At 36.7% G+C, this 26,533-nt stretch overlaps 1 protein-coding gene across 5 annotated transcripts; it reads right to left on the bottom strand.

Moving 5' to 3' along the window:
* On the bottom strand, nucleotides 1-26,062 carry LOC135156923 (integrator complex subunit 13-like). 5 transcript variants are annotated; one of them, XM_064110816.1, is made up of 15 exons: nucleotides 26,007-26,062; nucleotides 17,286-17,442; nucleotides 16,576-16,682; nucleotides 16,217-16,291; nucleotides 15,404-15,594; nucleotides 14,673-14,753; nucleotides 13,198-13,420; nucleotides 12,244-12,487; nucleotides 11,841-11,884; nucleotides 10,241-10,550; nucleotides 9,060-9,136; nucleotides 7,275-7,432; nucleotides 4,568-4,792; nucleotides 3,633-3,745; nucleotides 1-2,984 (listed from the first exon to the last, which is right to left on the bottom strand). In XM_064110816.1, exons 2-15 carry the CDS (start codon nucleotides 17,398-17,400, stop codon nucleotides 2,839-2,841), a joined length of 2,109 nt encoding a protein of 702 aa, XP_063966886.1. In that variant the 5' UTR covers nucleotides 17,401-17,442; nucleotides 26,007-26,062; the 3' UTR covers nucleotides 1-2,838. The 5 variants fall into 5 exon arrangements, with proteins under 5 accessions (XP_063966886.1, XP_063966884.1, XP_063966887.1 ...); XM_064110814.1 differs by having other exon boundaries at nucleotides 25,886-26,046; XM_064110817.1 differs by having other exon boundaries at nucleotides 25,959-26,046.
* Nucleotides 26,063-26,533: the final 471 nt, after the last annotated feature.

Raw genomic sequence — 26,533 nt, 5'->3', positions numbered from 1 at the left:
TGATTAGCACAAATGACATCATTTTTATTGCGGATACATGTGTTTCTTGTATGGCTTTAATTCAATTTGTCAAACACAAAATATGATATAAATATCTGTATCAGAAATAGTAGTTATCAAATGAAGTCAGTGGTATTTTCAAATGTCAAATAACTTCCTTTGTAATTTTGTTTTCAGAAATGTGAATATTATTACGTGTTTTTGTACATGACGATTGTAATAAGAAAAAAAATTCATCTGAAAATGAGAAATAATGTAAAGGATATAAGGTAAACTTGCATACGTTAACATTCCACAAGTCAAATATTTGTGTGAAATATCCTTGTTAAGTGAAGGGTCATGTGATCTAGTGGTTAGAGCATTAGACTCCTAACTGTAAGGTCGCGAGTTTGAATCCCTGCTCTGCCATTGCCTCCACTTTGATAAAGAAAGACCCCAGAGTTCTTTCTGTCTGTAAGGTCAGCCATTATGCCTGATTAACTTAGATGTAAAATTCCTATCTCATTACTTATATACCACATTGGCGTTGCACCAGCAAAAAGCTGTCCTGCCGAGTTCTTACAGGAGATACCATAACAGGACAATATCCATGAACCCTATTTCGTTAAAGAATACATTTCAGAGATAATGAATAATAATAAAGGAAACTGGACAGGGCACCAATACTACAATGCACACATAAACACTATAAAAAAAAACCTTAATATAAGTGTTTGTAAATTATATAAATACATTTTATTTCAAATACAAATCATGTGAAGTTGGTTTCTTATTACACGAAACACAGAAAGGAATGAATGAATGAACATTTTAAACCCTTTCCTGTATACCCCTTCATATGTATACAATCATGATTAACAAACAACCTTGATACACTTAGTGTAAGGGCGTCATCCCACGACGGAAGTGAATGATCCAATCTATCTCAGCTATGGAAAGCCAGCAACGTCTGAATGCACCATACCCTTTCAAATCAAGTTCTCTGAATACTGAAAACTTTGCCGAAGTCAAATCTCGTGTAACCATGGGAGAAGTTTGACTTTAGAGAACAGGTATACAATTCATGTATGGCATAATCTGTCCGAAAAGATGCGAGTTGCTGCTACTGTTTGGCGTTCAATGATTTAAGGGATAGAGCAACATTGATCTGAGGCTACTCAGTGGCTGCCAGGCCCACGATCAATTGGGCAAAATACATTTTTGGAGGACATCTTTTTCTAATTTCTATATCGAACAAAGAAATATAGATTTTAATAACAATTGCTTTAACATCAGCAAATATTTGATTTGAAGAACAATTCATGCAAGTTTATCTGGGGCCTGTTGCTATAACGTAGCAATCAAACATAACTCCAAAATACAAATGCAACTTGACTTCCAACCAAAAGAATGCACATATTATGGACGTGTGATTGATTTTTCCTGAGTTACGTTTTGATGTAGCTCTTTATGTGCTTCGCCCCTGTACATTTATGACAAATTTGTGCATTATGATTTTTCAGTCCATCAGTAATTTTTGTTTACAACTCATTCTGGGGGAGATTTGTATTTCAAGGGTAGTGATTCCTTGTGGTATGGTATGGTATTTAGTAAATCATTCAATCAATCGTACACGTTACTGCAAAACTATGGCAATCCATGTACTAAATTTAACAATTTATTGTAAATATCAGTTTTAATTTTTAATACATCCCATAGATACATGTATGAGCATGATAAAAATTAATTCTAATTCATCCATTTCATCAAAATTTATTGAGACTCCTTGGGTTTCTTTACATCATCACAGACCACCACTGAATAGATTGAGATAGTTCCTGATTAGCACAAATGACATCATATTTATTGCGGATACATGTGTTTCTTGTATGGCTTCAATTCAATTTGTCAAACCCAAAATATGATATAAATATCGGTATCAGAAAAAGTAGTTATCAAATGAAGTCAGTGGTATTTTCAAATGTCAAATAACTTCCTTTGTAATTTTGTTTTCAGAAATGTGAATATTATGACGTGTTCTTGTACATGACGATTGTAATAAGAAAAAAAAATTCATCTGAAAATGAGAAATAATGTAAAGGATATAAGGTAAACTTGCATACGTTTACATTCCACAAGTCAAATATTTGTGTGAAATATCCTTGTGAAGTGAAGGGTCATGTGATCTAGTGGTTAGAGCATTAGACTCCTAACTGTAAGGTCTTGAGTTTGAATACCTGCTCTGCCATTGCCTCCACTTTGATAAAGAAAGACCCAAGAGTTATTTCTGTCTGTAAGGTCAGCCATTATGCCTGATTAACTTAGATGTAAAATTCCTATCTCATTGCTTATATACCACATTGGCGTTGCACCAGCAAAAAGCTGTCCTGCCGAGTTCTTACAGGAGATACCATAACAGGAACAGGAAGAAAAATGGAGAGTGATATTGGGATTAGAAAAAGTTGTTTGTTTGAAGGAATTGTCCTTCGAAATCATTGATTTGTTTATACTGTATCATTGATTTTATTATACTGCATACATGTACATCTTGCTGGACAGGCTTACAGGAAACAATTTTGCCCCATTTTCTTGCACTCTGTGATAATCTTGATATCTTGCGTGGCTTGAATTTGCAGTGTGGGTAGATTCTCCATCTCTGGGGAGCTTCCCTTCCCAATCTTCCACCATGGATTGAGAAAACAAAATTGTTTTCACTTCTCCTCTGCATACGGGGCCTGACAGATATATCATTGACCAAGTTATCGAGACTTGGGTTGCCTTCACATAATTTTCTCCATTCCAGAGAAATATTCCATTTCATTATGGATTATTTGAAAAAAGTCTTTGAGAGATATAGCTTCATTTGCCATTTTCTTTCAGTAGATTGGGGTAGAGTTCAGCCTTTGCTCCCTGTGCCTCCGCTCTGCCTGAGAATTCCCTCTGACTCCTAGAATGAACATTAGCAATCCTCGTCTTCCACAAAGAAAGGAGAGATTCTGGTGCTCCTAAAAATGGAGAAAAAAAATAACCAACACAAGGTACATTTTTTTGAGAGGAGAAGATAAACATGACTTGTCACATTTGATAAAGCATTATTATTGCTTTAAAAAAAGGGTATTTTAAAGAAAAAGAATAACACAAAAGATGTTTTGTGTATATGTGATATGAATGCAGTAGGCCAAAAAGAGACCAAAATTTTTTCTGACTTCACTTATGTATCATTTTTATGTTCTGAAGAAAAAAAACGGAAATGAAAATTCTTCAATGCACATTTTCATGAAACTATGATATTTCATGAAATTATTTTCAATATCCTGGTGGGTGTTTCATAAAGCTGTTCATAAGATACAAATGACTTTACGCACGACTGGTGATCCTTTCTTGTGCTTTGTGATATCCCTATTATAATTGATATAAGATCTAAGAACATGTTCTAGTCTTGCGTAAAGTTGTGCGTAACTTTACGAACACCTTTATGAAACACCCACCTGGTTTGTATCCTTGTTAACTTGTCGACTACCGAATTCCGTAATTCCCTTCGGCTTTGTATATGGACCATTCGGTTCCAGTAGGCAATGGCTTAATCTGTTTGAATTTTGCTCTGAATAACTAAAATATTCCAATAAGGAAACTTAGTTCATATTTTTCATTACCTTTTGCTCTTCCTATTGTGTCTCCAGCATTAATTTTCTGTTTCTTGATGGGTGGTGGCTCTAAGGGATTTCGGGGGACATTGGTTCCTGTTGCATCTGGGGTGGTGGTGGCCCTATTGGGGAGAAAAAAATAAATAATTAGTGGATTCCTCTGGAGGAGATTGACTCCTTTTGCATCTGGGGTGGCTGTAACAGTCAAAAATTACTCTACTCCATGTTCCACGTACAAATACCAAAAGTTGGTGACAATGCTTTTCAGACATCTGCTCCAAGACTCTGGACCAAGATGTATGCAACTTTCTCCTTTGGAAGTATTTAAGAAACAATTCAAAACTCTGCTTTTTAATCAATACTTATACCTCTGTCACATTTGCTCTACGGCAGCCGTACTGCGAGTCGAAAACAGCCGTTTTATTCTTTTATTCAAACCACCTATATGTAGCTGGTACCAAAAAAAATGTTAAAACAGCCGCCGTAGAGCAAATGTGACCGAGGTATTAGTTATTATAGTTTTCTATTCTATCATTGTATAAAGCGCTGTGAAACAATGATATATTGTAAGAGTGCTTTATAAATGAGCATATTATTATTATTAAATAAGGACTATTAAATATAAGACTATGGTAAAAAAAAAAGATTCCTAGGGAGGAGTGACATTTTAGGTATTTAATTCATTGGAGCTAAAGGAAGTGTAGTCCCTACCCTATATCACAATTACATCATCACTACAACCAACATGAAGATTCGATAGGTATAGATATTACAATGTTTTTATGATTTTTAAAAGTTAATGACTATCTTATTTTAAGTCTGATATTGTTTTATCTTTCACCTATCTGTTTATTTGATTTTTTTTTTTCCTCTACAAACAATGTGTCATCTGAGTTAGCTTCCCCTTTAATCACCTCTCTCAGACAAACTTATATTGGACTCACTCTTCCGTTTTCACAGCAGGAGCATCCGCAGTTTCCGTTTCAGGTTTCTCGGCTTTCACGGCTGATTTCTCTGAAGTCGTCTTGCGCCCTCTAGATGGCGATGCTTCATCAGGTTTCCTACAGGCAAGAAGACATTCAAGGACCTCTTCGTGGGCTGGTGACGTGGTGCTCGCTGCCCTCACGAACGTCTCTAACTCAGACCACATCTGTCTGTACTGCTCATCCCTGTTGTAGCAGATTAATTCAATAGGTTTATGATAAGAATAATAGCTGGATTTAGTGTTTAATGAAATTTTCTAAGCGCTGTATACTTAAGCTCTTCAGCGTTTAAGGAATTTCTTCATTATCGGTACCCAGTAACTACACCTGGGTCGAGAGTGGCAAGTGTAGATAAATTCTGTGCCAACCGATGTGAGTGCTGCAGTTGAATTGAACCCAGACAAAGGATCACAGGAGGCTAGCTCATTTTGTAATCGTAATTTCATCTATCTAAAAATAATAAGAATCTGTGTACAAACACATGGGAAATAATCGCTAGAGCGGCACTCGAAAGCTCGTGATCTTGTAAGCTAGTGAGCACTTTTTGCGAGAGTGATCACAAATTTCCTAGAAAGCTAGTGAACACTTTTTGCGAGAGTGATCACGAATTTCCTTGTTGACCATAGTAGATTGCGAGACAAATGAATACCCTCTAGCGATTATTTCAGTCCGCAATAATGAACCTACTTAGTACATGGGAAATACTAATTCAATCGCCCCAGAACACTGTTTACTTCACATGCAAAGCCATTTAAATCTTATTTCTCATGTAAAATTATTCAACATCAATTTTTGGAACACATTCACATTAAAGCTGTAAATATATTAGAATAAAAAAAAAAATGTATGAGAAATTGACAAAAGAAGGGATAAAAAAGTTTATTCATGTTTGATATTCTTTTGTAAATTTCAATATTGAGAATGCTTTGTACTAAATTTTCTAAACACCCAATTTGTGGGAAAATATAACAGAAATATAAATTCATGCATCTTATTTTGAAACGAGTAAAAAATTAAGTACAGTCTAACCTCTCTTATCCGGACATGTTGGGAACAGCACCAATCCGGATCTGGAAGACCCAATATTTAATTCACGCAGCTGCCTCCCCAACAGCGGTAGCTACACGTTATCTATTGTAGTGGGCGTATAGACAGTATTCACTGTAGTGTCAGTGCAAATTAACCCTAATTCTCCCGGGGGGGGGGGGGGGCCATAATGGCCCCCCCCTTGACAATTTTCGCGATATATCTGCTGCGCAAATTTTTTTGACCTCGCCGCTCACTGACTTTTTACTTTCAAGTCTCGCGCAAATTTTGAGACCAAATTTGTGACGCCCGGGTACACGGTTACGACATTACGCAACATTATGTAAGTGCATGTCAGACCCAAACTTGCTCATAAACGTGATTTCATGTACAAATCCAATGCAAATTGTGTATTTAGCCAAAATTCATAAATGTATCATTATTTCTACTTTTACTGATTAAACTGAATTAATTTTGCCTTGTTTATGATCAGAACTAAGTCTGGAATGATTTCCATTGAAAAAACAATAAAAAACAAAAAGTAAAAAAACAAAGAAATACATAAGAAATTCATAAAACAATAAAATACATAAGAAATTGATTTCCGAACCGAAGTTTTTTTAATTGCGATTGTTAAGATTGCTACAAAGAATTTTTTAAACAAAAATTAGCATTCTAGGAGCTTTATTTAGTGAATTATAGCAAAAAGTATGATTTATGCATAAATTAGCATAATTAATTCATATAAAATAAAATCTCATTATTTTGGAAAATTTTACCATACAGCCTTGTAGATTACATCGCACACTACCAGTGTGCAAATTTTTGCGTCGCTCGCGCAATCGGCGGCCGAGATCTTAAGGGGGGGCCATAATGGCCCCCCCCCGGGATTGACAAGAATCAAAATACCCCGGGAGATTGAGGGTTAAAGGCGGTATCTTTACGGAAATGAAATCGATCGATGGCCAAAACTCTTGGACAATTTACCTGCTAAAATGATTGAGGAATACATCGAGCATACCTCAAAAGAAAGAGAATGACTCAATGAAACTTAAGTTTTACAATTAAATCATCGCGGCGGGTATCGCAGCTTCGTAATGTCAGCCATTGTTATACTGACTGTAGGCTCAAACATGATACATGGTGCTGTCCGTATTGAGGCCTAGCACTCGCTAGCGAGACATGTGTTGTTTTTCCCCGGGAAACAGAAAGAGAACGTGATGAACTGTTTGCGCTGCGCCCTGGTTTACTGGAAAATTATCCTGTCTAAGTTCTTTCGGTGATTTGGGTGAGATATTTTCATGACAAATAATTTTGTTTTAGGTAGACTATATTGGAAAATATATGTAATCAAAGTAAGTTTGCGTATAGGATTGAGTTTAGATTGAAATCTAATTTCCTCACATACTAGATTGAACTGAAAAAAAAAATCTCAGCAAGTGTGCGTCCGGATAATAAAAACATCCGGATGAGGGGAAGACGAATAAGAGAGGTCGGACTGTACATCCTATTCCAGGGATATTTAAAGATTTTTCATCAAAGCAACTTACTGTTGTGTACCTGTATTTTCATCTTTTATACTTCCTTTATCCCGTAACTTATACTTTTATCAACTTAATTTTAGTTTTAAATAGCATCTAACCTTTTCGAACCCTTCCCCCGTGTTGTGCTGCTCGGAATAGGTAGGGCTTCATTTCTTGTTTCCATGCCAACAAGATGAAGAATTGCTTTCTTGCACTCTAAAACATCATCCTCAACTAAAACGGGCTTCATTAGTAATGAGGGTAATGGGTCTATATGCTGAGGATTAAAAATAAAGAAACAAATGAAAAATAAATAGTTAAATTTCCAGCACATTAGGCCTGATTTCTCTCCATTTCTTTCTCTTTATTCTCCCATAACCACTTGTCTCTTTCTTTCTTCCACTCTCTTCTTATTCTGCAATATCCCCCCCCCCCCTTCTCTTTCTTTCTCTCTCCCTTTCTCGCTCTATTACAATTACTTACGTCTCTGAAAAACATGTTATATCAGACACGGGCCTTGTCTAAAGGCTAGTGTATATGAGGCCTCCTAATTTTGTTAAGGCCCAACTGAACCTTCAAAAAATGAATAAGCCTACATGTTATAATGAAGGAAATAACATGTTTACAACTTGCAGCCTGCGTCATTAAAGACAAACATGATTTTGTATGTTTTCTCTACTTGATTTTAACTCCATACTCATGCAGGATCTCAAAATAACCGGGGTTTTTTTATTTATAGCCCTTTATAGAGCATCTTATTGTCAGGGATACCACTAAGGCTTGAAAATTAAAGTCTGAAAATCATCTAGAATGGCCCTTTTCTGACATGAAAAATGTGTTTTCTAAAAGTGAAAATATGTTTAAAAAGTCTGAATTCATATTTTACTCTGAAAAGAGGCATTTCTACATCTTGAGTGGCTTTTAAATATATACGAAATGAACGAATGAACAAACAAGCAAACAGTAAGTAAGTATTAAGTAAATAAACAATTGCAGCCTGGTCATTAAAGACACACATGATTTTGTATGTTTTCTCTACTTGATTATAACTCCATACTCATGCAGGATCTCAAAATAACTGTTTTTTTTTTATTTATAGCCCTTTATAGAGCATCTTATCGTCAGGGATACCACTAAGGCTTGAAAATTAAAGTCTGAAAATCATCTAGAATGGCCCTTTTCTGACATGAAAAATGTGTTTTCTAAAAGTGAAAATATGTTTAAAAAGTCTGAATTCATATTTTACTCTGAAAAGAGGCATTTCTACATCTTGAGTGGCTTTTAAATATATACGAAATGAACGAATGAACAAACAAGCAAACAGTAAGTAAGTATTAAGTAAATAAACAATTGCAGCCTGCGTCATTAAAGACACACATGATTTTGTATGTTTTCTCTACTTGATTATAACTCCATACTCATGCAGGATCTCAAAATAACTGTTTTTTTTTTATTTATAGCCCTTTATAGAGCATCTTATCGTCAGGGATACCACTAAGGCTTGAAAATTAAAGTCTGAAAATCATCTAGAATGGCCCTTTTCTGACATGAAAAATGTGTTTTCTTTAAGTGAAAATATGTTTAAAAATCTGAATTCACATTTTACTCTGAAAAGTGGCATTTCTACATCTTGAGTGGCTTTTAAATATGAAATGAACAAACAAATAAATGATTAACAGAAATAAATGAATGAATATATGAACAAATAAGCAAACAGTAAGTAAGTATGTAAGTAAATAAATAAAGAAACAAACAAATGAATGAATAAATAAATGAATGAATAAATAAATAAATAAGTAAATAAATAAATAAAGTACAATCCATCGATCAGTCAAATAATCAACCAAATAAGTCATAAATTAAACCTGTTATCCAAAGACATAATAATTTCATTCTTTACTTACTGAGAGCATATTGAAGATAACAGTATCGCTGATGATCAGAGGCCAATGCCTTGACATTCTTTCTAGCTGTGCTTTAGCTGGAAAAGATGACAAAATAAACTAAAGTTCACAATTTTAAACTTAAATTTGATTTATATTATGTTTGATTTATATGTTTAAAATAGGAGTCAAAGTTAAAGCTTACTTCAAGTAATTACTACAAAATGAGGTACAAAGGGAAAAGGGAATAGAATCTAGAATAGAAATAATTGAAAATAGTATAAATCATTCATTCAAAGTCGATAGATCTTGAAAAAGGGGTTAGAATGGAATAGAAAACAAAATATTAAACCACAGCAAACATACTTAACATTTCATTGATTTTTTTTTTAATTGACAAACAATGCAAAAGAAGAAATAATCAAGTCATGTCCAATGAAGGGTACAAGATCTGGCTTGGAGTTTAAAGGACTACTGGGGGGGGGGGGGTGTTCACAAAGATTTAAGTATGATTTAAATACAACGCGCAATCTAACTGAGCAATACGCAGTAGTGCGCATCCTCTTTGCATAATCTGACCAATGCGGTTAAGCCTTTTATACTGCAAGCAAACCAGGCATTTAAGTCATACTTCAATCTTTGTGATACAACCCCCAGATCTTTGGCAGTGCATGGCTCTGGTAGGAGGGGGCAGACCAAAAGCATCATGAGCGCCCAGCAGAGGTGGTTAACAAATAGTGATTTAAACTACACAATTGGCAATATTTTGGTCATATCGTGTTACCACAATTTATCATAGCCATTATCAAAAATTCAATTTTTTTTTTCAAGATAGTATAATTTGACAATATCAAAATAGAGCCCAGCAGCAATAGTGATTTACTTAAAAAAAATAACCAAATCTATGTTTGCCCTCAGAATTGACAACATCAGATCAAAGTATGAATATGGCATATAGCAACTTGATTAAACAGGTACATGTAATACCCGACTGAACTGAAGTGAGCAAGTGTCAATTACGACATTTGCCGGGGGGGGGGGGGGGTGGAGATTACAGGAATAGGGTGGTGGTTCATATGTTAGAGGCTAAATGATTATGCTTTGACACCTGTTTTCCATAGACTCCAGACTACTTAAATGCAGGCTCAGCATCCTACAGATTAAGATAAAAGATTAAGATTAATTCCAACTACAAGCGGTACCTCTCTCCAAGGGTAGCTCGGCTTCACTGTCTGAGCCTTCCTGACATGGCGCCAACCTATTCTCCTTCATGAAGTCCCCAAAGTCGTTGATGCGGTAATTGGTGACCCTACCGCCACACCCCTCGCTGATGGACGGAGGGTCCTCTAGGGGTGACCTTGAGGTGGACAGGCAGTGGAGGTAGATCTGACCGCCGTGGCTGGCCAGCATGTGAGAGATACACTTGTTGCCTTGTTTGCGGGGTTGTTCGAGCATCACTTGGCGTCCGTTGAGCAGGAAGTTGGTGAGGCATAAAGATGGTCTGCTGTTGACCTAGTGAAGAAAAGCAGTGTTCTATTAATAGCTATCTTCTACATACTCCATGAACTTTGACCTTTAACTTAAATACTCTAAAATGAAACTAAACTATATGTTTTTAAATCATGAACATACACTTTCTTGATCAATGATGTGGAAGAGGTTCATCCTGGGGATAGATGATGTAGTAGAAGATAATCCGTTGTCTCACGATGGATCAAACGTTGTTGGAATACGACGTTTGAGCCACTGTGAGACAACCGATTATCTTCTCATTCATATATTCAATTCAATTAAAAATAGTTTATTAAAAATATTTTCTTTGCGGCAAAAGCCAAATTGCAAAAGTTTACATTTCGAACTAATCATCAATAACAAGGTAAAAATAACTAAGTACTGCACTTTCTTATTGAATTCCATATACATATCATGTACTTTCTCATCAAATTTAGCTTTTTAACATATTCAGTGAACTATGAACTTGACTATAATCTAAAAATTGGGCCACACATGCTTTGAAATATATCTATATTTTAAATGTTTTTAAATATATGGACTTAATACCCAAATTTAATTTTTAAGTCATTTATGTTAATATCATATGTGAGCTCTTCCACATATTTAGTGAGCTATGAATTTGGACCTTTAACATACATGTACAGATGTTGTGAATATGCTAAATCACACTTAGGCTTATATTTCTAAATGAATAGTTTAACTGATGTTCAGAGACACCAGGAATGATATTCCCCACTGAAAAATATCAGAAAAATAGCCTCACCGACAAAGTCCGAGAGGCCCCGATTGGGGTTACAAGCCCTTGCATAGTAAAGAAATCGAAATTGATTTTTAAGGTGAGTCTGCATGATAGATTTACCATTTAACTTTAAAAAGCAGTAAAAAATAGCATGAGAATGTTCTTGGGCAAAGCATTCTTGGAGAAACCCTACTGACTTTGCTGGTAAGAGAATGATTGAAAATTAAGAAATCTTACGATTGCAAGAATGACAGTCTCATCTTCTTTTGATTATTTCATTACTTTAGTTCAACGACAACCATAGATACTTTGAGAATCAATATTTTTTTTAATTTAGACTGTAATCATATGTGAGTCTCATTTGAAATCCAATAATTAATAATCAAATCTATCCTTGTATATAATGAAATATGCACAGACTTTGTCTAGAATTAATAGATAAAATGTAATAATCTACATGAAAATTTAGAATTCATATCAATATTTATGCAGGAATAAAAGATGAAATACAGTTCATCAGAATAGGTGAGAAAATAAATCATACTAACATCAACTGGTGAGACTCTATAGGCTCCAGTGCAATGAAGAAGCTCTGAAATGACAAAGATAAAATAAATTTCATTCATGAGTGAAATATTGTTGAAACCTATGGCGATGCATTAAGGGCTTCTTTATTGTCAGATCTGCACAATTTGAAATGTTCTATAATTCATATAAAAAAGTATAAAAGAAAAAGTGAGTGTGTGACATCATTGGATCAATCATTTGTATATCACCCACGTTGCTCATATACCTCACGAGAGAAAATAAGCCAAACTTTTAAATTCTAATTTTCTTACTTTACATCGGATTTTGATAAATTATCCGCATAATGCTTGGTTGTTCTATTTTCATTCAAGTTAAGTTTTCGCTGGGATGAACTTTCCCATTAACAAGGAGGTTGAACTGTACCTGAGCCCGAAGACCTTGGCTGGCACCATTTAAGAAGCACCTTATTAACACTTCCTCCTTTACTACTCCCATCACCGCCTCCCCCTCCTCCACCAACGCTCCCTCCTCCACTCCCCTTGTCTCCTTCACTCTTTAGCTCCTGGGCAGCCACAATGTGCTCCATCTTATGAATCTCCACGTGGGCTTGAAGGTGATGGAGAAGCTCCACGTCATAGTTGGCGGAGCTGCTAGCGTTTTGCTCCTCCTGTGATAGAATGAAAATAAATATGTTTCAACAAATGGGTTCTTTTCTATCTACAGGCTTATCCCAGGGATGGGGTTGTGGAACAAAAGCTAAGAGGCTTCACCCCCCCCCCACACACACACACACTTTCATCACCATATTTTGTAAACTGTAAGCATCAAAGTAATGACATAGTAATGACAATCAGTGATATAATAATATTTTCATCATCATCGCCATTATTTTTCTTGCCGTCAACAATTTAATCAAAATCTATAGATCATAATCATCATTGTCATTGATTTACATCATCATTATCATTATAATTGTCATTATTAACATTATCATCATAATCATCATCAGCAACACCATCATCATCTTCATCACCACTAATATTATCATCATTATCAATACCCATCCTCAACATCATCATCATCATCATCAATATCCTCAGCATCATCATTATCATCATCACCATCACCACAATCACCACCACCACCAGCATCATCATCACGATCACCACCACCATCATCAACAGCACCAGCACCACCACCATTATCATCACCACCACCACCATCATCATAATAATCACCACCATCATCATCATCACCATCACCACCACCATCATCATCATCACCACCATCATCACCACCACCACCATCATCATCCTCACCATCATCACCACCACCACCACCACCATCATTATCATCTTCATCACCCTTATCATGTACCTTCATGGGGATGCCTGTAACTGTGGTTACAGCCAGATCAAAGTGATCCTGTAGGAGCGAACTAAGCTTGGATGAGAAATGATGCCCCGCCCTGGAGTTGGTAACCTGACAGGACAGCAATGAGTTGACGACGGTAAGGTCTTGGGTCAATTTGACCGTGGGAGCCTTGTCGACAGGATGAATGTTGACCAAACACAGCTCACAGTGGTCGATAGGCAAAAGTCTAATTTGATTAAAGAAACAAGATAATAGATTATTTTATCTTCTATTTTGAAACATGAAGTCAGGCTAGCAAATTTGCTATTCACTAGTAGCTTTTCATGAAAAGGTCTTTGCAAGGATAGTTGTTCTTACTGCTTATTTCTTAAGAACGCCATATAAGATAAATTATTGTAAATGAATCATCAACCTAAATTAACCAAAAAATAATAATTCAGTCCACTTACTTCATAAATATTCTTGTAACTGAACAGTTTGCATAAACTTCATTTTCTACAGGAATGGTTTCATTTGAGTTCAATGTACATGTTATAGGTGTTTTCTTCCTATTTTCAAATCTCAAGGCTGTGGACAAAAAGGTCCCGTCTTACGAAGAGTTATGATTGATCCAATCAACCACATCTATGGAAAGCCAGTATTATCAACATCTAAAAAACATGTTTGTTAAAAAAATTTTATAGATAGATGTATGATGTATATTCATATATTCATAATTTTTCTTTAAAATTCAGTGTGCTTCTCTTTGTTTTCAATGGAAATTGTGCAAATTTCTAGTTAAAAAATTATAACATTGATGGATTTCTAGATATTTGACGTTGATCGGATCAATGGTAACTCTTTGTAAGATGGGACCCTGGAAGCACTACTCCACAAAAATATTTCAAGCTTTCCCCGAGATTTATCAGGGCTCAGATTGATCATTCTAGCTCAAAATGGTGGCTTACAGTGGAAAGGGAATAGGGATATTTGGAAGAAATTTTTTTACGACAAAGCGACCGGTGTTTTATTCTGGGTGATTAATCTATTACAATTCAGAGTAAGTACAGTATGAAATGAAATTGCATGTGATTCGCACGTGAATATGTGTTTGTAACATTGTGCACAAAGTTCCTTAGTACAATAAGGAGCGTTGTGGCCCAGTGGATTAGTCTTCGGACTTTGAAACAGAGGGTCGTGGGTTCGAATCCCAGCCATGGCGTAATTTCCTTCGGCAAGAAATTTATCAACATTGTGCTGCACTCGACCCAGGTGATGTGAATAGGTACCCGGTAGGATTTATTCCTTGAATGCTTTAGCGCCTATATGGCCGCTCAGCTACAGCCGGGGTAATAGTAATATACCAAGTATATTTCAGCGCCTTGAGCACATAATCAATGTGGATTTGGCGCTTTAGAAATACTATATATTATTATTATTATTATTATTATTAATAAGTCAGTAGTAGCAGTCAAATGGTTATATACTGGTAAACTTACTCATCTGAATTAGAGGCAACCTTGTTCTGTTGCTGGATGGCCTCCTTCAAGCATTCTTTGATTTCATCAATCTGTTCAATCCTGAAATTATAAACATTTATTGTTACATATCTTGTTATACACTTCAGGGATGCAACTTGGAATTGATAAAAATGTCTGAAAATCATCTGGAATGAGCAATTTTGTACACAGAAAAAAATGTGTTTTCTATAGCTGGAAATACATGAAAGTTTAGAAAGTCTGAAAAGTGGCATGACATCCCTCATAGGTTGTGTGACTACAATTGTTCAAAGATTTCAGTAATTAATTATTATTAATTCATCATGCAAATTAAGATATAAGACTTAAATGAATGCACACTTTTATCAACCTTGTTCACATTACAGCATAAATGAGCACATTGTTTTCATTGAATGGCCCTTTTCATCGTGCTAATTGTGAAATTAATTACTTTCCATATATTAGCACTTGATTGATTTTCATTGCAAAAGCTTCACAAGACTGGGCAATAAATCATGGCACTTAGCACAGATTATTCTCATATTGAACCCAAGACAAACAAGTCCCAAAATATACCAACTTCCTCCACTGACCTCTTAATTGAATGCCTTTTAAACAAACAATGGTTCACCTCTCCAATCAATCAGAACATTCTAGAGTCACCGCTGGAAAGATCTTCTTATACAAGATTTCTAATAATTTCCAAGTAATTGTGACAATTGTGACCTCACCTTGTTAGAGAAGTAAGACAGATAATCCGTCCACGATTCAAAAGGGCGCTTTCATCAGCAGAGAGCTCTCGCTGAAGATCCGTCTTTTCACAAAGAATTTGAACAGCACCCTCAAAGCCATTGGTGATGTCGACATTGGAAGGATCTCCATCTCTGGAAGGCGGTCCAACGTGAGCAAGAGCTGTCATAATCTAAGACATTGAAAACGAATAGGGGGGTATTAAAACTGGGGTAACAATCACTCAGGCAACTTGTCAAGAGTGACTTTGCTGCATCTTCCTTTTTTTACCTCCTGGGCGTATCAGCAGCAACACAAAAGCCCAATTACATACGCTTATTCTCTACTTCTTACGCAACCTTCACACAACTCGCCAAAACTTGCTCAGTACTTCTTCATGGTTGCAACTTAGAGCCTTCAATGAATTGCGGCCCTTCCAATGGTGCCGTTGATCTCCGACCTTAGCGGAGGAAGAACACAGGAGGTAGGAATCCTACTATAAGATGCTACACGCCTTTTCATTGCAGCTATCCTGCAAACCCCGATGTTCTGTCTATGATGACTGTGATGATTTGTAATGAAAAGCTGTTTGCAGGATTCCTACTGGAAAAATTTGGCTCTGACTTTGACAAAGTGCCTAAACAACCAAGTGTTGGCAATATCGATTAAAAAAAATATGGTTAACATTATTCTGTTAGAAATGAGTAATTGCACAGTATTTAGCAAAATACTGAAGGTAAACATCTGATAATGATATTAATTTTTGAATTAAAGTGAGTCTGGTCTTCAGTAAAGATGTAACAAAATGTACTTACATGAGCAGTGTTCTGTTCCGATTTCCCCCAGCCATTGACAACGCGAGCCACACTGTCACTTGCAATTAGACAGATCTGTAAAAAAAAAATTATGGGGGTACAAAAATAGAACTCATCATCAAAGTTTTAGTAAATTGCAACTTGGTCTGCAACTGCTTTGGGTATCAGCATACATCGTTTAATAGTGCATTACATACATTTTAGATTAACCTTCTACTTCCTGGGTCAAGAGGGGGGGGGGGCCTGAAATAATACAGAATCAGTGTTAATACCTGGCTCACACTGAGTGTTAACTGAGCATGTTTTGATTCAAAATTCTCGCTTAAGAAGATTGTTCGACTTAACGCTTTAATACTCACATTTCTACTTGAAGGAAAAATGTCAAACACCACTCTGCAATACTCCATGATGCCTTCAATACAAGAAGTCCATAGAGACTTGGACAGGGGAGCTAAAGGGATAAGACCTGGATAATAATGATGAAATAAGGGGACATGAATTATATTTTTCATTACTAGTCCCAAGTCATTAGGTTTATTTTGAAGAAAAAAAAGTGATAAAACACTATTTTTAAGTAGGTGGTTAGGATTAAGCAGCAAGACAATACTTCCCCCAAAGTTGCTGAAATTTTCGTATTTAACATCTTAACACTACATGATATATCTATTTTTCCATATTTCCTTGAAATTATTTCAACTAGTAAAAAACTATCAATGCAATAGAGTGTATTCCCTTCTTTCTCGACTGTGATTTCAGTTTAAGTCACATGATTTACTAACATTAGACCAAATCATATTAGCAAGGCTTAAATTAATCCAATGCAAACAAGATCATGGACATGGATGCCATACTGATTGGTCTCAATGCCTATCTAATTGGCCTTGGATATTTTTGGTGCAGCCTTTTGAGTTTCTTCCTTTTCTGCTGTAATACATAAATTTCCCACATAAAAAGTGGCCTTAAAACTTGGACCAAATTGCTAGTAATTAATTGAAATTGACCATGGAGGTACTAGTAAAAGACTATCTTGGAACTGGAATAAGGTCAAGTCATTGTAAATCAACACTACCTGGAGTCCTTGACTTGCTGACAACATCAAATTCAAATGGCTGGTTGCAAGATTCAGCAAATGAAGACGAATGGTCAATCACAAATACGGTCTTCATACTGGGTGGAAATGCCATGATGCTAAACAGCTAAGAAAGGTAGGGTTTTTTGTGATTTACCTGAAAAAAGATGATGTTGAAATAATAAGTATGCTATTGCAGGTGCATCAGGTATCAGTATATCAAAACAGTTGGAAACATATTTCTTTTTTTTGGAAAGGTTGAAAGTACTATCAGCTTACAGTAAAATAATTTTTCAGGTATTGTTTACAAGAGGCGATACTCCTCAGCCCATATTCAATTTGTGTTTGACCACGTCAAACCTGGCCACGCCAAGTTACATCATCAATTATCATCATCATCACCATCATCATCGTTATCAATGTTCATCATCATCTTCATCATCAACATCATCATCATTATCCTTATCATCACCACCACAAAGCTACACACCACTCATTGCTATCAAATTTCAATTGCAAAATGCACACTCCATAAATGGAACTCCGACTCCAGTGTGACAAATGATTCCTATTCAGATTTCTGACAGTGGCTGTCAAATAAAAATGCAGAGAAAACCAGTAGAGCTGCTGGTCCAAAAATAAATATCTTCCAAGAAAACAAGGATATCATCATCATAAACCAAGACAAATCACGACTTGATAAATTGAGAATGTCATTGTGGATGAGAACATTTTTTTCTACCAGTAGCCCCTTTTTTTCAGTGTACAAGCCGCCCGTGCTATAAACACAGCGTTTCTAACAGAACATGACGTCACGGTCTTGAGGCCGGAGAAAGGCAATGGATTGGAAAGCCTTTTGTCCAAATCCACCGGGAAACCCATTAATTCTAGTTTTTCTCAAGCAAAATACTATGTCTCACGCTCAAGTCTCAGCTGTCAAGCAGTGAATATGCATAAAATTAAAACTTAACTTTTACACTGTTCAATAGCTTACATATTTCTAGACCAAAAGCTTCGGTCTCTGTTATGTTGGTTTTTCTGTTGAACTCGGTTGGCTCCACTCACCAATTACGGAGACCGAAGTTCTAACTCGATCTGTACAGGGACTCAATGACCATATGTTTACGTAATAAGTTCATATCAACCAGGGAAGTGGGAGTTGTGCGATAGCCGAAGTCACTGTTTTTTCCCCCTAGTCTAAGTTGATTTTTCCCATATTGGTGCGTTTCAGGCTAAAACGGAATAATAATCTTTATTTTGGTCCAGTTCTTTTTATATATTTTATGAAATGAAGACAAAAATCGATGAGCCCCGTGGGGGGATTTACCTCCCCCTAAATCCTAATGGTGGCTGCACGATAGCAAGCCGTCTGTGTACGAAAATTTTTTTTTTACTGTTAAAAAACTCCTCGAAATGAAACAGACGGCTGCCAGCTGTCTAACAACATATTTCCCATTTTTAAATTGCACTTTAAGCTCCTGTCCGGGTCTTAAGTCTTAGTTTGTTAGGTTTAACGTGTCGTTAGCCTTTACTTAGCCTAGCTGTCGACCGTCCCCCACCCCCCCCCCCAAAAAAAAAATAGCCGAAGTCACTGTTTTTTCCCCCTAGTCTAAGCACTCTAGGCGACACCCCAATACTTACCCGCGTTAATAAACTGGGACTCCACTCACGCGCATTTGGGCCGCCCTAGCTTAGAACTAAGCAATATTACCTAGAAATTGTTAAACTCTAGTCATAAAATATGTTCTATTAAATAAATTGATAATGTTTAATCGGTACTCACCGGTTCTTTTGTTGCATTTTCAGACCATTTCTCACAATTCTTCGTAAATATTTGCGGCAAATTTTGTCGCCATAGACAGCTATACGTCCATCTTTATTAATAAATGGAGCGCCCTTTACGATAGTTGTTAATGCCGCGGAGAAATCGTTAGGCATTTTGGCCTGTGTTCAAGGCGTTCTTTCTGTTTTATTTTTTATATTGAAGATTGTGCATTTGTTGAATAGCGCCGTCTACGTCAGGTATGAGATCGAGTGTATAAATACACTCTTCCAAAATAATTATGATTCCGACCTGGCGCTGTTTAACTTCAATCTCTTTCACCTAAATTAGCGATGAATGCTAGCATTATAAAATATATATTATTAACGTCTGACGAAAAGAATAATCAACCGATCAGCTGACGAGAACGCGAATCACGTGATCTTCATATCAGCTTCGATCGCGAGTCAGAAGTGAAGAGCAACTGCCCAGAAAATCAGGAAAAAGCCGTGAAAATGTAAGTTCCCCTTCATTTCTTTCATTTTTTGTTGTTGCTAACGATGCATTTACACTATAAAATTATAGGCCTAATTTAAATAAGGGAAAGGAATATAGCTTGTACTTGTGATATAATATAGAAATATCCTGTTCTCAGAGATTTCTAACCAAAAATACTAGTGATGTCGCCTATGAGGTCCATACATGTAATGTTTGGACCTCATTGGTACTAGGTCTAGGAGTGAGTCTAAGATAAGTTGATTTTTCCCATATTGGTGCGTTTCAGGCCAAAACGGAATAATAATCTTTATTTATTTTTGGTCCAGTTAATTCTTTTTATAAATGAAGACAAAAATCGATAAGCCCCGTCGGGGGGATTTACCCCCCCCCCCTAAATCCTAATGGTGGCTGCACGATAGCAAGCCGTCTGTGTACGAGAATTTTTTTTTTTTAATGTTAAAAAACTCCTCGAAATGAAACAGACGGCTGCCAGCTGTGATACTAGTATTTTAGTAGGGACCCCAATGAAGACAAACAAAAAAAAATCTCCTTCGTTTTATAATATTAAAATCACTTACTTGATTAAAATAAGTGGTACTAAACCATTCAGACAAGTCTTGTTATTCCAACATGTAAATGAAATTAGAAAAAAAGGGTTCAAACTTGGCCCAAAACGTTCAATTTCCCCATTGACTCCGTCCGCGCTGCTTTGTGTCAATAAGGCTTTGCGGCCAGTTTTAGACAGTTTGGGACGGAGACAGCTGCGCGAAAATATCAGGTGATCGCTGGCGCATCGCGTAAGTCCGATGACCCCAAAATATAGTCTTGTAAAAGACGTCGCTGTCCCGCGCCGTTATTCAATAAATGATCTCGGTCCCGAAATATTTCCACCCAGTTAAAGTCACTTTTAATGTACGTCCATCGAACATTGATAGAACAGAAAGAAAGCGTGAGTGAGTCAAGGAAATGAGAGAAAACAGAGAGGGAAAAGTAGTATTTAAATTGTTTTCAGATATTGCTTGTGTGCCATTTATTTGTGAAGTCATCAAGCTCGAAGAAGAGCAGAATGCAGATATTTTTATTGTTAGATTATTGTTGCATTGTTATGATTTGATTCCTTACTAAGTTACTTTAAATTTGATCTAGAGTATGGTGATATTTGACATCTAATTCATCGAACTGATAATCATGTCATGAGCTCTGTCTCTTAATTTTGGCAACCTACTACCTCGGAACATTTGCTCATGCAAAGGCCGTCCGACGAGTAAAAAAAAAACGCCGGTCTTAACATTTTGAATAGCTCCGTGGTTTGAATAAAAATGAATAAAACGGCCGTCGTATAAACAAATGTGACCGAGGTAGAGGCCTGTTGCAGGCTCCAGTGGCGTATGCGGGGGAGGGGGGGGGTAACAGGGGCTCAACTCAACCCCCTTAAATTTTTTATACCTACCCCCCCCCCCCCGAAATTTTTTTTTTTGGGGGGGTGAAGACCAAGTCAAAATAGTGATGATTATTTATTTTTCAATTTTCGATCTTATTACCGCCCCCCAGAAAAAAAAAACACCTAGTTGTCCTTACCAGATCATTCTCCCACGAGAATATGTTCACCTTTATTGTTCCCACTGAATGTCGACCTTACTCGATGTTCTCATATTTCTTTTTCTCTCCCCCCCCCCCCTCTTCGTACGGAACAAAGAAATACGCTATGGGAGAATGCTCTGGTAGGGACAGGGAGCTCTGTCTTGGGAGTGGGGGCGTTGAGGGACATTATGGAGGAAAAGAGTCAGTTGTTTGGATTTATATTATTTTTATAGGTTATTTTTGTTCCTCTTCCTTTTCTGTTATTTTCTGTAAATGTTTCCTTTTTATATCAGATACACTACAGTCGCATTTGCTCTATGGTGGCAGAACGGTGAATAAAAAAAACAGCCGTTTTAAAGATTTTAAAAAATAGCTATATCATACTAGGTGGGTTGGTTACTAACAGTTTGAATAGAAATGAATAAAACGGCTGTGTTCGACCACCGTACGGCCGCCGTAAATCAGATCAAAATGTGACCGAGGTGTTTTACACGCTCGTAAAAATAAGGAAAGGGGGGGGGGGGAGGGGGGGGGGTAGAGACAGTTATGATATTTTTATCGATCTGATTACGGTCGCCTTACCTCCCCCCCAAGAAAAATAAAACTACCTCCCAGTCTCTACCATTAGCATTCTCCCGTGAAATTGTTCCCACTTACGAAGAGGACGGGATGTCGACCTTGCTCATGAATGTTTTTTTCCTCGGTAACTGCTCTCTTTTTTTGGGGGGGGGGGAGTGGGGAGGGGGTGTTGAGTGACATCATGCAGGGTTGAAGGAAAAGTTTAAGTTAATTGTTGGGATTTTGGGTTCGGCGCCCCCCTATATATTCTTTTTTATTTTATATACGTACATGATTTAAAAAAAATATCAGATAACGGTAAAAGCCAGTGATCTTAGCTCTGTATGCCTATATATAACGACGTAAACCGGGACGTATCTTCCCTTTTTTTTTTTTTTTAGAAAGGGTGGGTCAGCTATGAAAAAAAAATGTTTTCATGGAAAAGAATCAAGTTATTAAGAACATTTAAAATTAATATTTGTATATACTGCAATTTAAAATAATTTAAGTGAGGTTTAGGGATGTTTATTTCGATTTCTCTCTCTATAACATAAAAATACATTAATAAGGTTTGAACATTTCCGCAGTGGAAAATAAAATTTGAATTACATATTAATAATTATGAATTGTAATGGATGATTCTTACCTGATGTGGTAAATGCCCTCGTCCATCTGGAGTATTCCCTGGAACGGAAAGGCAGGGGTATATACAACCAGCTCAGGGATCCCTGGGGGTATTCTCGTGTTATATAATTCAGGCTAGAACACACTAACCCATCATGGGATCATTCAAAAGATCAATGGAACGGGGTGCTTTTCACTGGTCAGCACATGAATGCTTTGACCCAATCAGAAGTGAAAACGCAAAAAAAAAACATGACTCATTTTATCTCATGAAATGTTCCTACCGAAGACGACGGAATGTCTGGCTTCCAAGACCTTATCGGACAGGCTGTTTCATGTCTGTCAACACCGCGGCAACTTCACAGAAACAAATTCTTTCACACCCTCCTTATTCCGAAAAATCCATGTAAATTACTTTCTTTTTGTTGTCAACACCCTTCTGCGTCGATCTTTTGAAGTATACACCGCGGCAACTTCACAGAAACAACTTATTTTTTCACACCCTCCTTATTCCGAAAAAGTCCATGTAAATTACTTTCTTTACAGTTGTGATATTTTTGGCATTTCTTTACGTAATCAAATTATCATTTTTATTGTGCTGTCCTGCATGAAGAGTTCATATTTTTTTGGATCCTGCAGACTGAAGAAATAAAACGTTGCTTTTTAATGCAGGTTCCCTCATGTTTCTATTCGCCGTATTATTCAATTTAAATAAATGATGCCATGTCTGATTTGTACGTCATGTTAATTCTTCTGATGTAATATTTGTTTGTATTATGTTCATGATTATGACTTGTGAAATAAGTGAAATAATGTCATATCTCAAAATTGACGAAGAGTTCCCCATAGCAAACTTCAGAATATTTTTCTTTTGGAAAACTCACCGGCACCGACCAGGGACACCGAAGGAGGGGGCAACTCTTTTCATATAATAATTAACAAGTGAGTATTCTCGTCTGATCGTTGTTACATGATGATACCCTTACCCCCACCCTAATTCAGAATCCAACCCCTGACCTCTACTGGGATAGCTATATAAAAGGGGTAATTAAGGGCCACCCCATCGATCCTCCATAATATCCCATGTAGGAAGTTGAGACTCATGGCGGAAAAAGGAGTCAAATCGAGAAATGTAAACGAGCTATGTAGGCCCCCTCCCCGTGTAAAAAAAATCAATATAGGCCTATGGCACATCGATCCCTTGAAATCAGATGTAAATTCAGTTTGACAGTCGCATTGGATACCTAATTTATTTACATGTATATCGGGTTACATTGGTATAAAAGCCCCATAATAGCGTGACTTTTTTTGTCACTTAATTTTTGTCAACGCTTTAAAAGGTCCATGTTTGAACCAGGGATATTGCATATCCCTGTTTGAACTATATTTTCACTCATGACAGGGCATATGATAGACGAAGTGTTAGAAAAATGTTCCCATAAAAGAGCAGATTACGGATGTAAAAGTCAGCGGGGGGGGGGGGGGGGTCTCTCACCGAAAACATTTTTTTCCAACTCTCCGCTCAATCATATAAATGGCCTCCAATTTTCAGGGTTTTTTTTTTTTGGGGGGGGGGGGTGTAAACGGATTCTTTGCAGGTATTGGCAGAAATTATTATTGTAATTCAGGAGATAGGAGATACGTACGTTTTGGGGAAAATTTTCTCCAATTAGGATTTTTTTTTTTTAATATCCATTTATTTATTTTTGCTAAGAGCAAGGGCGCGCAGGACCGAGGGAACCCACCCCCCCCCCCCCTCCGCCTATACATTAGAAAATAAAAAAATAACTGACATCTCGTAGAGTAATTTTTGTATCCTAATTTTACAACAATCATTATGTTACTGTTAAAAATAAAATCTTAAATGTGTGTGATTGTGAGAGGGCATATATACATATATTGTGCGTAAACATTGCAAATTAAAACATTTATTTCTTAGATTTTTTAATAAACAAAATATACTTTACTAGGCCTTAACAATTGATTACTAATCAAGCTATACACACCGGGGATTCCCCTATTTTAATTTAGCCCGGGATTTAGCCCCCAGAGCGAATGTACAGTTGCAACGTACAGGTCCATGCTTTACACACGTAGTTTTTTAATCCACTCTAACTCCATTATTCCCATGCCACCATCTCGGTCACAGCTCCAGACCTTCTCACACACAAGTGTAAACATCCTTGTACAGAATTCCCTGTATCACACGTATATGCCGCCATTATGCCATGTGCAATATCTCACACACACATGACCTTCCAAAACATCTCTCCTTGTATCACGGCGATTACACGTGATTAACATTTGTAACTGAGGAGGGGGGGGGGGCTGAATGTTCCTAAGAGAAAGATTGTGCTAGCCTTCATCCTTTCACATTTTAAAATTATTTTCATTTAATTTATTTGGATGATATCCGTTCACAACGTTACAGAGTTTCAACGAACTTTACAAATCATAAAAATTGCCTGAATCAAGACTAATACATGGTCTACGTTCGCGATAGGCCCCTCCCATAACTTCGCGCGATCTTCAACTTCATGACGATAATTACGTCACGTACACGTCATATGGAGGTTTTTGCTTTGCATTTTAAAATTTAACAATAAATTCACTAATTTTTTTTTCTTAAATTAATCTAGATATAAGACTTCGTCTCAAAACCATCTTTTTTAAGAATGAAAAGTCCCAAAACGGGCCCCAAGATGTTTTAATTGAATATCTTTAAGTAGAATAGGGTGGGTCCTTCAAAAAGATTATACAGCTCAGCACGCACTTCCAAGACGGTCCCTGAGACATGAATTTAGGGAAAATCCCAAAAGATGCAGCAAATGCAGAATTTTTATTGGTTAAATTTTGGAGGGCGCCGCCCCCAAATCAAACTTAGCTCGCTCACACGCAATCCTGGTGACGTCATGGTGACAGGTCGCGTGTGCAAAAGTTTGAATTTCCCCATTGACTTTATACACATACCAACTCTGCAGTTCATGTGGAATACAAGGACAAAGTACGATATTTTCCCATTCAAAGAACAAGTAGAGGTAAGCCATTCGAAAATATAGAATACTAAATAATTACTGACAAATAATTACCGATCCTTTTAATGCCAAATATATCATAGCTACCTGAAATAACTCAATTTAGGGTGAAATTATCAGTCAAGAGGGATGCATTATTGGGGCTTCGTAGGATCAACGGACGCGCTCGACGCACTCGCAATGGTATGTAGGGATTTTGATAGAGCAAATACCGAATGTACCGTTGTCCCTAATTTTAGTAACAATTTAAACATATTTCCCATTTTTCAATTGCACTTTAACTTTAAGCTCCTGTCCGGGTCTTAAGTCTTAAAGTTTGTTAGGTTTAACGTGTCGTTAGCCTTTACTTAGCCTAGCTGTCGACCGTCCCCCACCCCCCCCCCCCCCCCAAAAAAAAAAAAAAAAAAAAAAAAAAAAAAAAAAAAAATTATACCGGTACAAACACTAAAATCAATGGATGGGACAATAGTCAACAATGCAATCTGTCCCCCTTTGTGGTCATTTACTTTGATTAAAATTTGACATTGAAAAAGTATTCATACCTGCTACAAATTAAACTGCAAATATCATATATTTCAGCCTTTACAATTACATGTAGATACGAATTCAAAATACCAGTAATCGGTTGTTGTATTCTCTGTCTTAGTTAGGCCTTACACTTACAGGAAAATATGCGGATGATTCAAGAAGAGATCTCTCCTACGGTTCCGGGACAGCCCGACCACCGGACAGCCCGACCCTGGACAGCCCGACCCGCTACCCTGGACAACTCGTCCCGGTCGAGTTGTCCAGGGTTGGCTCTGAATCGGACAACTCGACCACTTGAATTCTTCTTCAACATTTCATGAAATAATATTTCAAACTTTACTTCAAAAGTATTTCCCCGCATAATCCATGTTTCTACAATACATTCTCGACAGAAAATTTGACATTTCAGTGCATTTTGAGCTATTTTGAAAGAAAATAAAGCGAGTTTCCTTGCAACGAGATTACCGGTATCTTGATAGGTAGGATCTTGGTAACTTGATAATCCGATACCGCCGGCGAGCTGTGTTCAAGGTCTGCAAATTTGAGTTGATTTTTCCGTCACTTGACATATTTTAATGGTGAGGGTGTGCTAATTTGTATTTTCATATTTTCACATTTATTCTACTTATTTAAAGTTATTACATTTCACAAAACTGATACTT

This window comes from Lytechinus pictus, chromosome 16, assembly GCF_037042905.1.
Source record: "Lytechinus pictus isolate F3 Inbred chromosome 16, Lp3.0, whole genome shotgun sequence".
Taxonomy (NCBI): Eukaryota; Metazoa; Echinodermata; class Echinoidea; order Temnopleuroida; family Toxopneustidae; genus Lytechinus; species Lytechinus pictus.
The sequence above is the reverse complement of the archived record's forward strand: the minus strand, read 5'-3'. Positions and strand labels throughout refer to the sequence as shown.

Coding starts and splice junctions, on each gene's coding strand:
- LOC135156923 (XM_064110816.1), bottom strand. CDS start 17,400: ATGGCATTTCCACCCAGTATGAAGACCGTATTTGTGATTGACCATTCG. Junction 12,488..13,197: donor TTACAGGCATCCCCATGAAG/GTACATGATAAG, acceptor ATTCTATCACAG/GAGGAGCAAAACGCTAGCAG. Junction 11,885..12,243: donor GCCAAGGTCTTCGGGCTCAG/GTACAGTTCAAC, acceptor TTGTCATTTCAG/AGCTTCTTCATTGCACTGGA.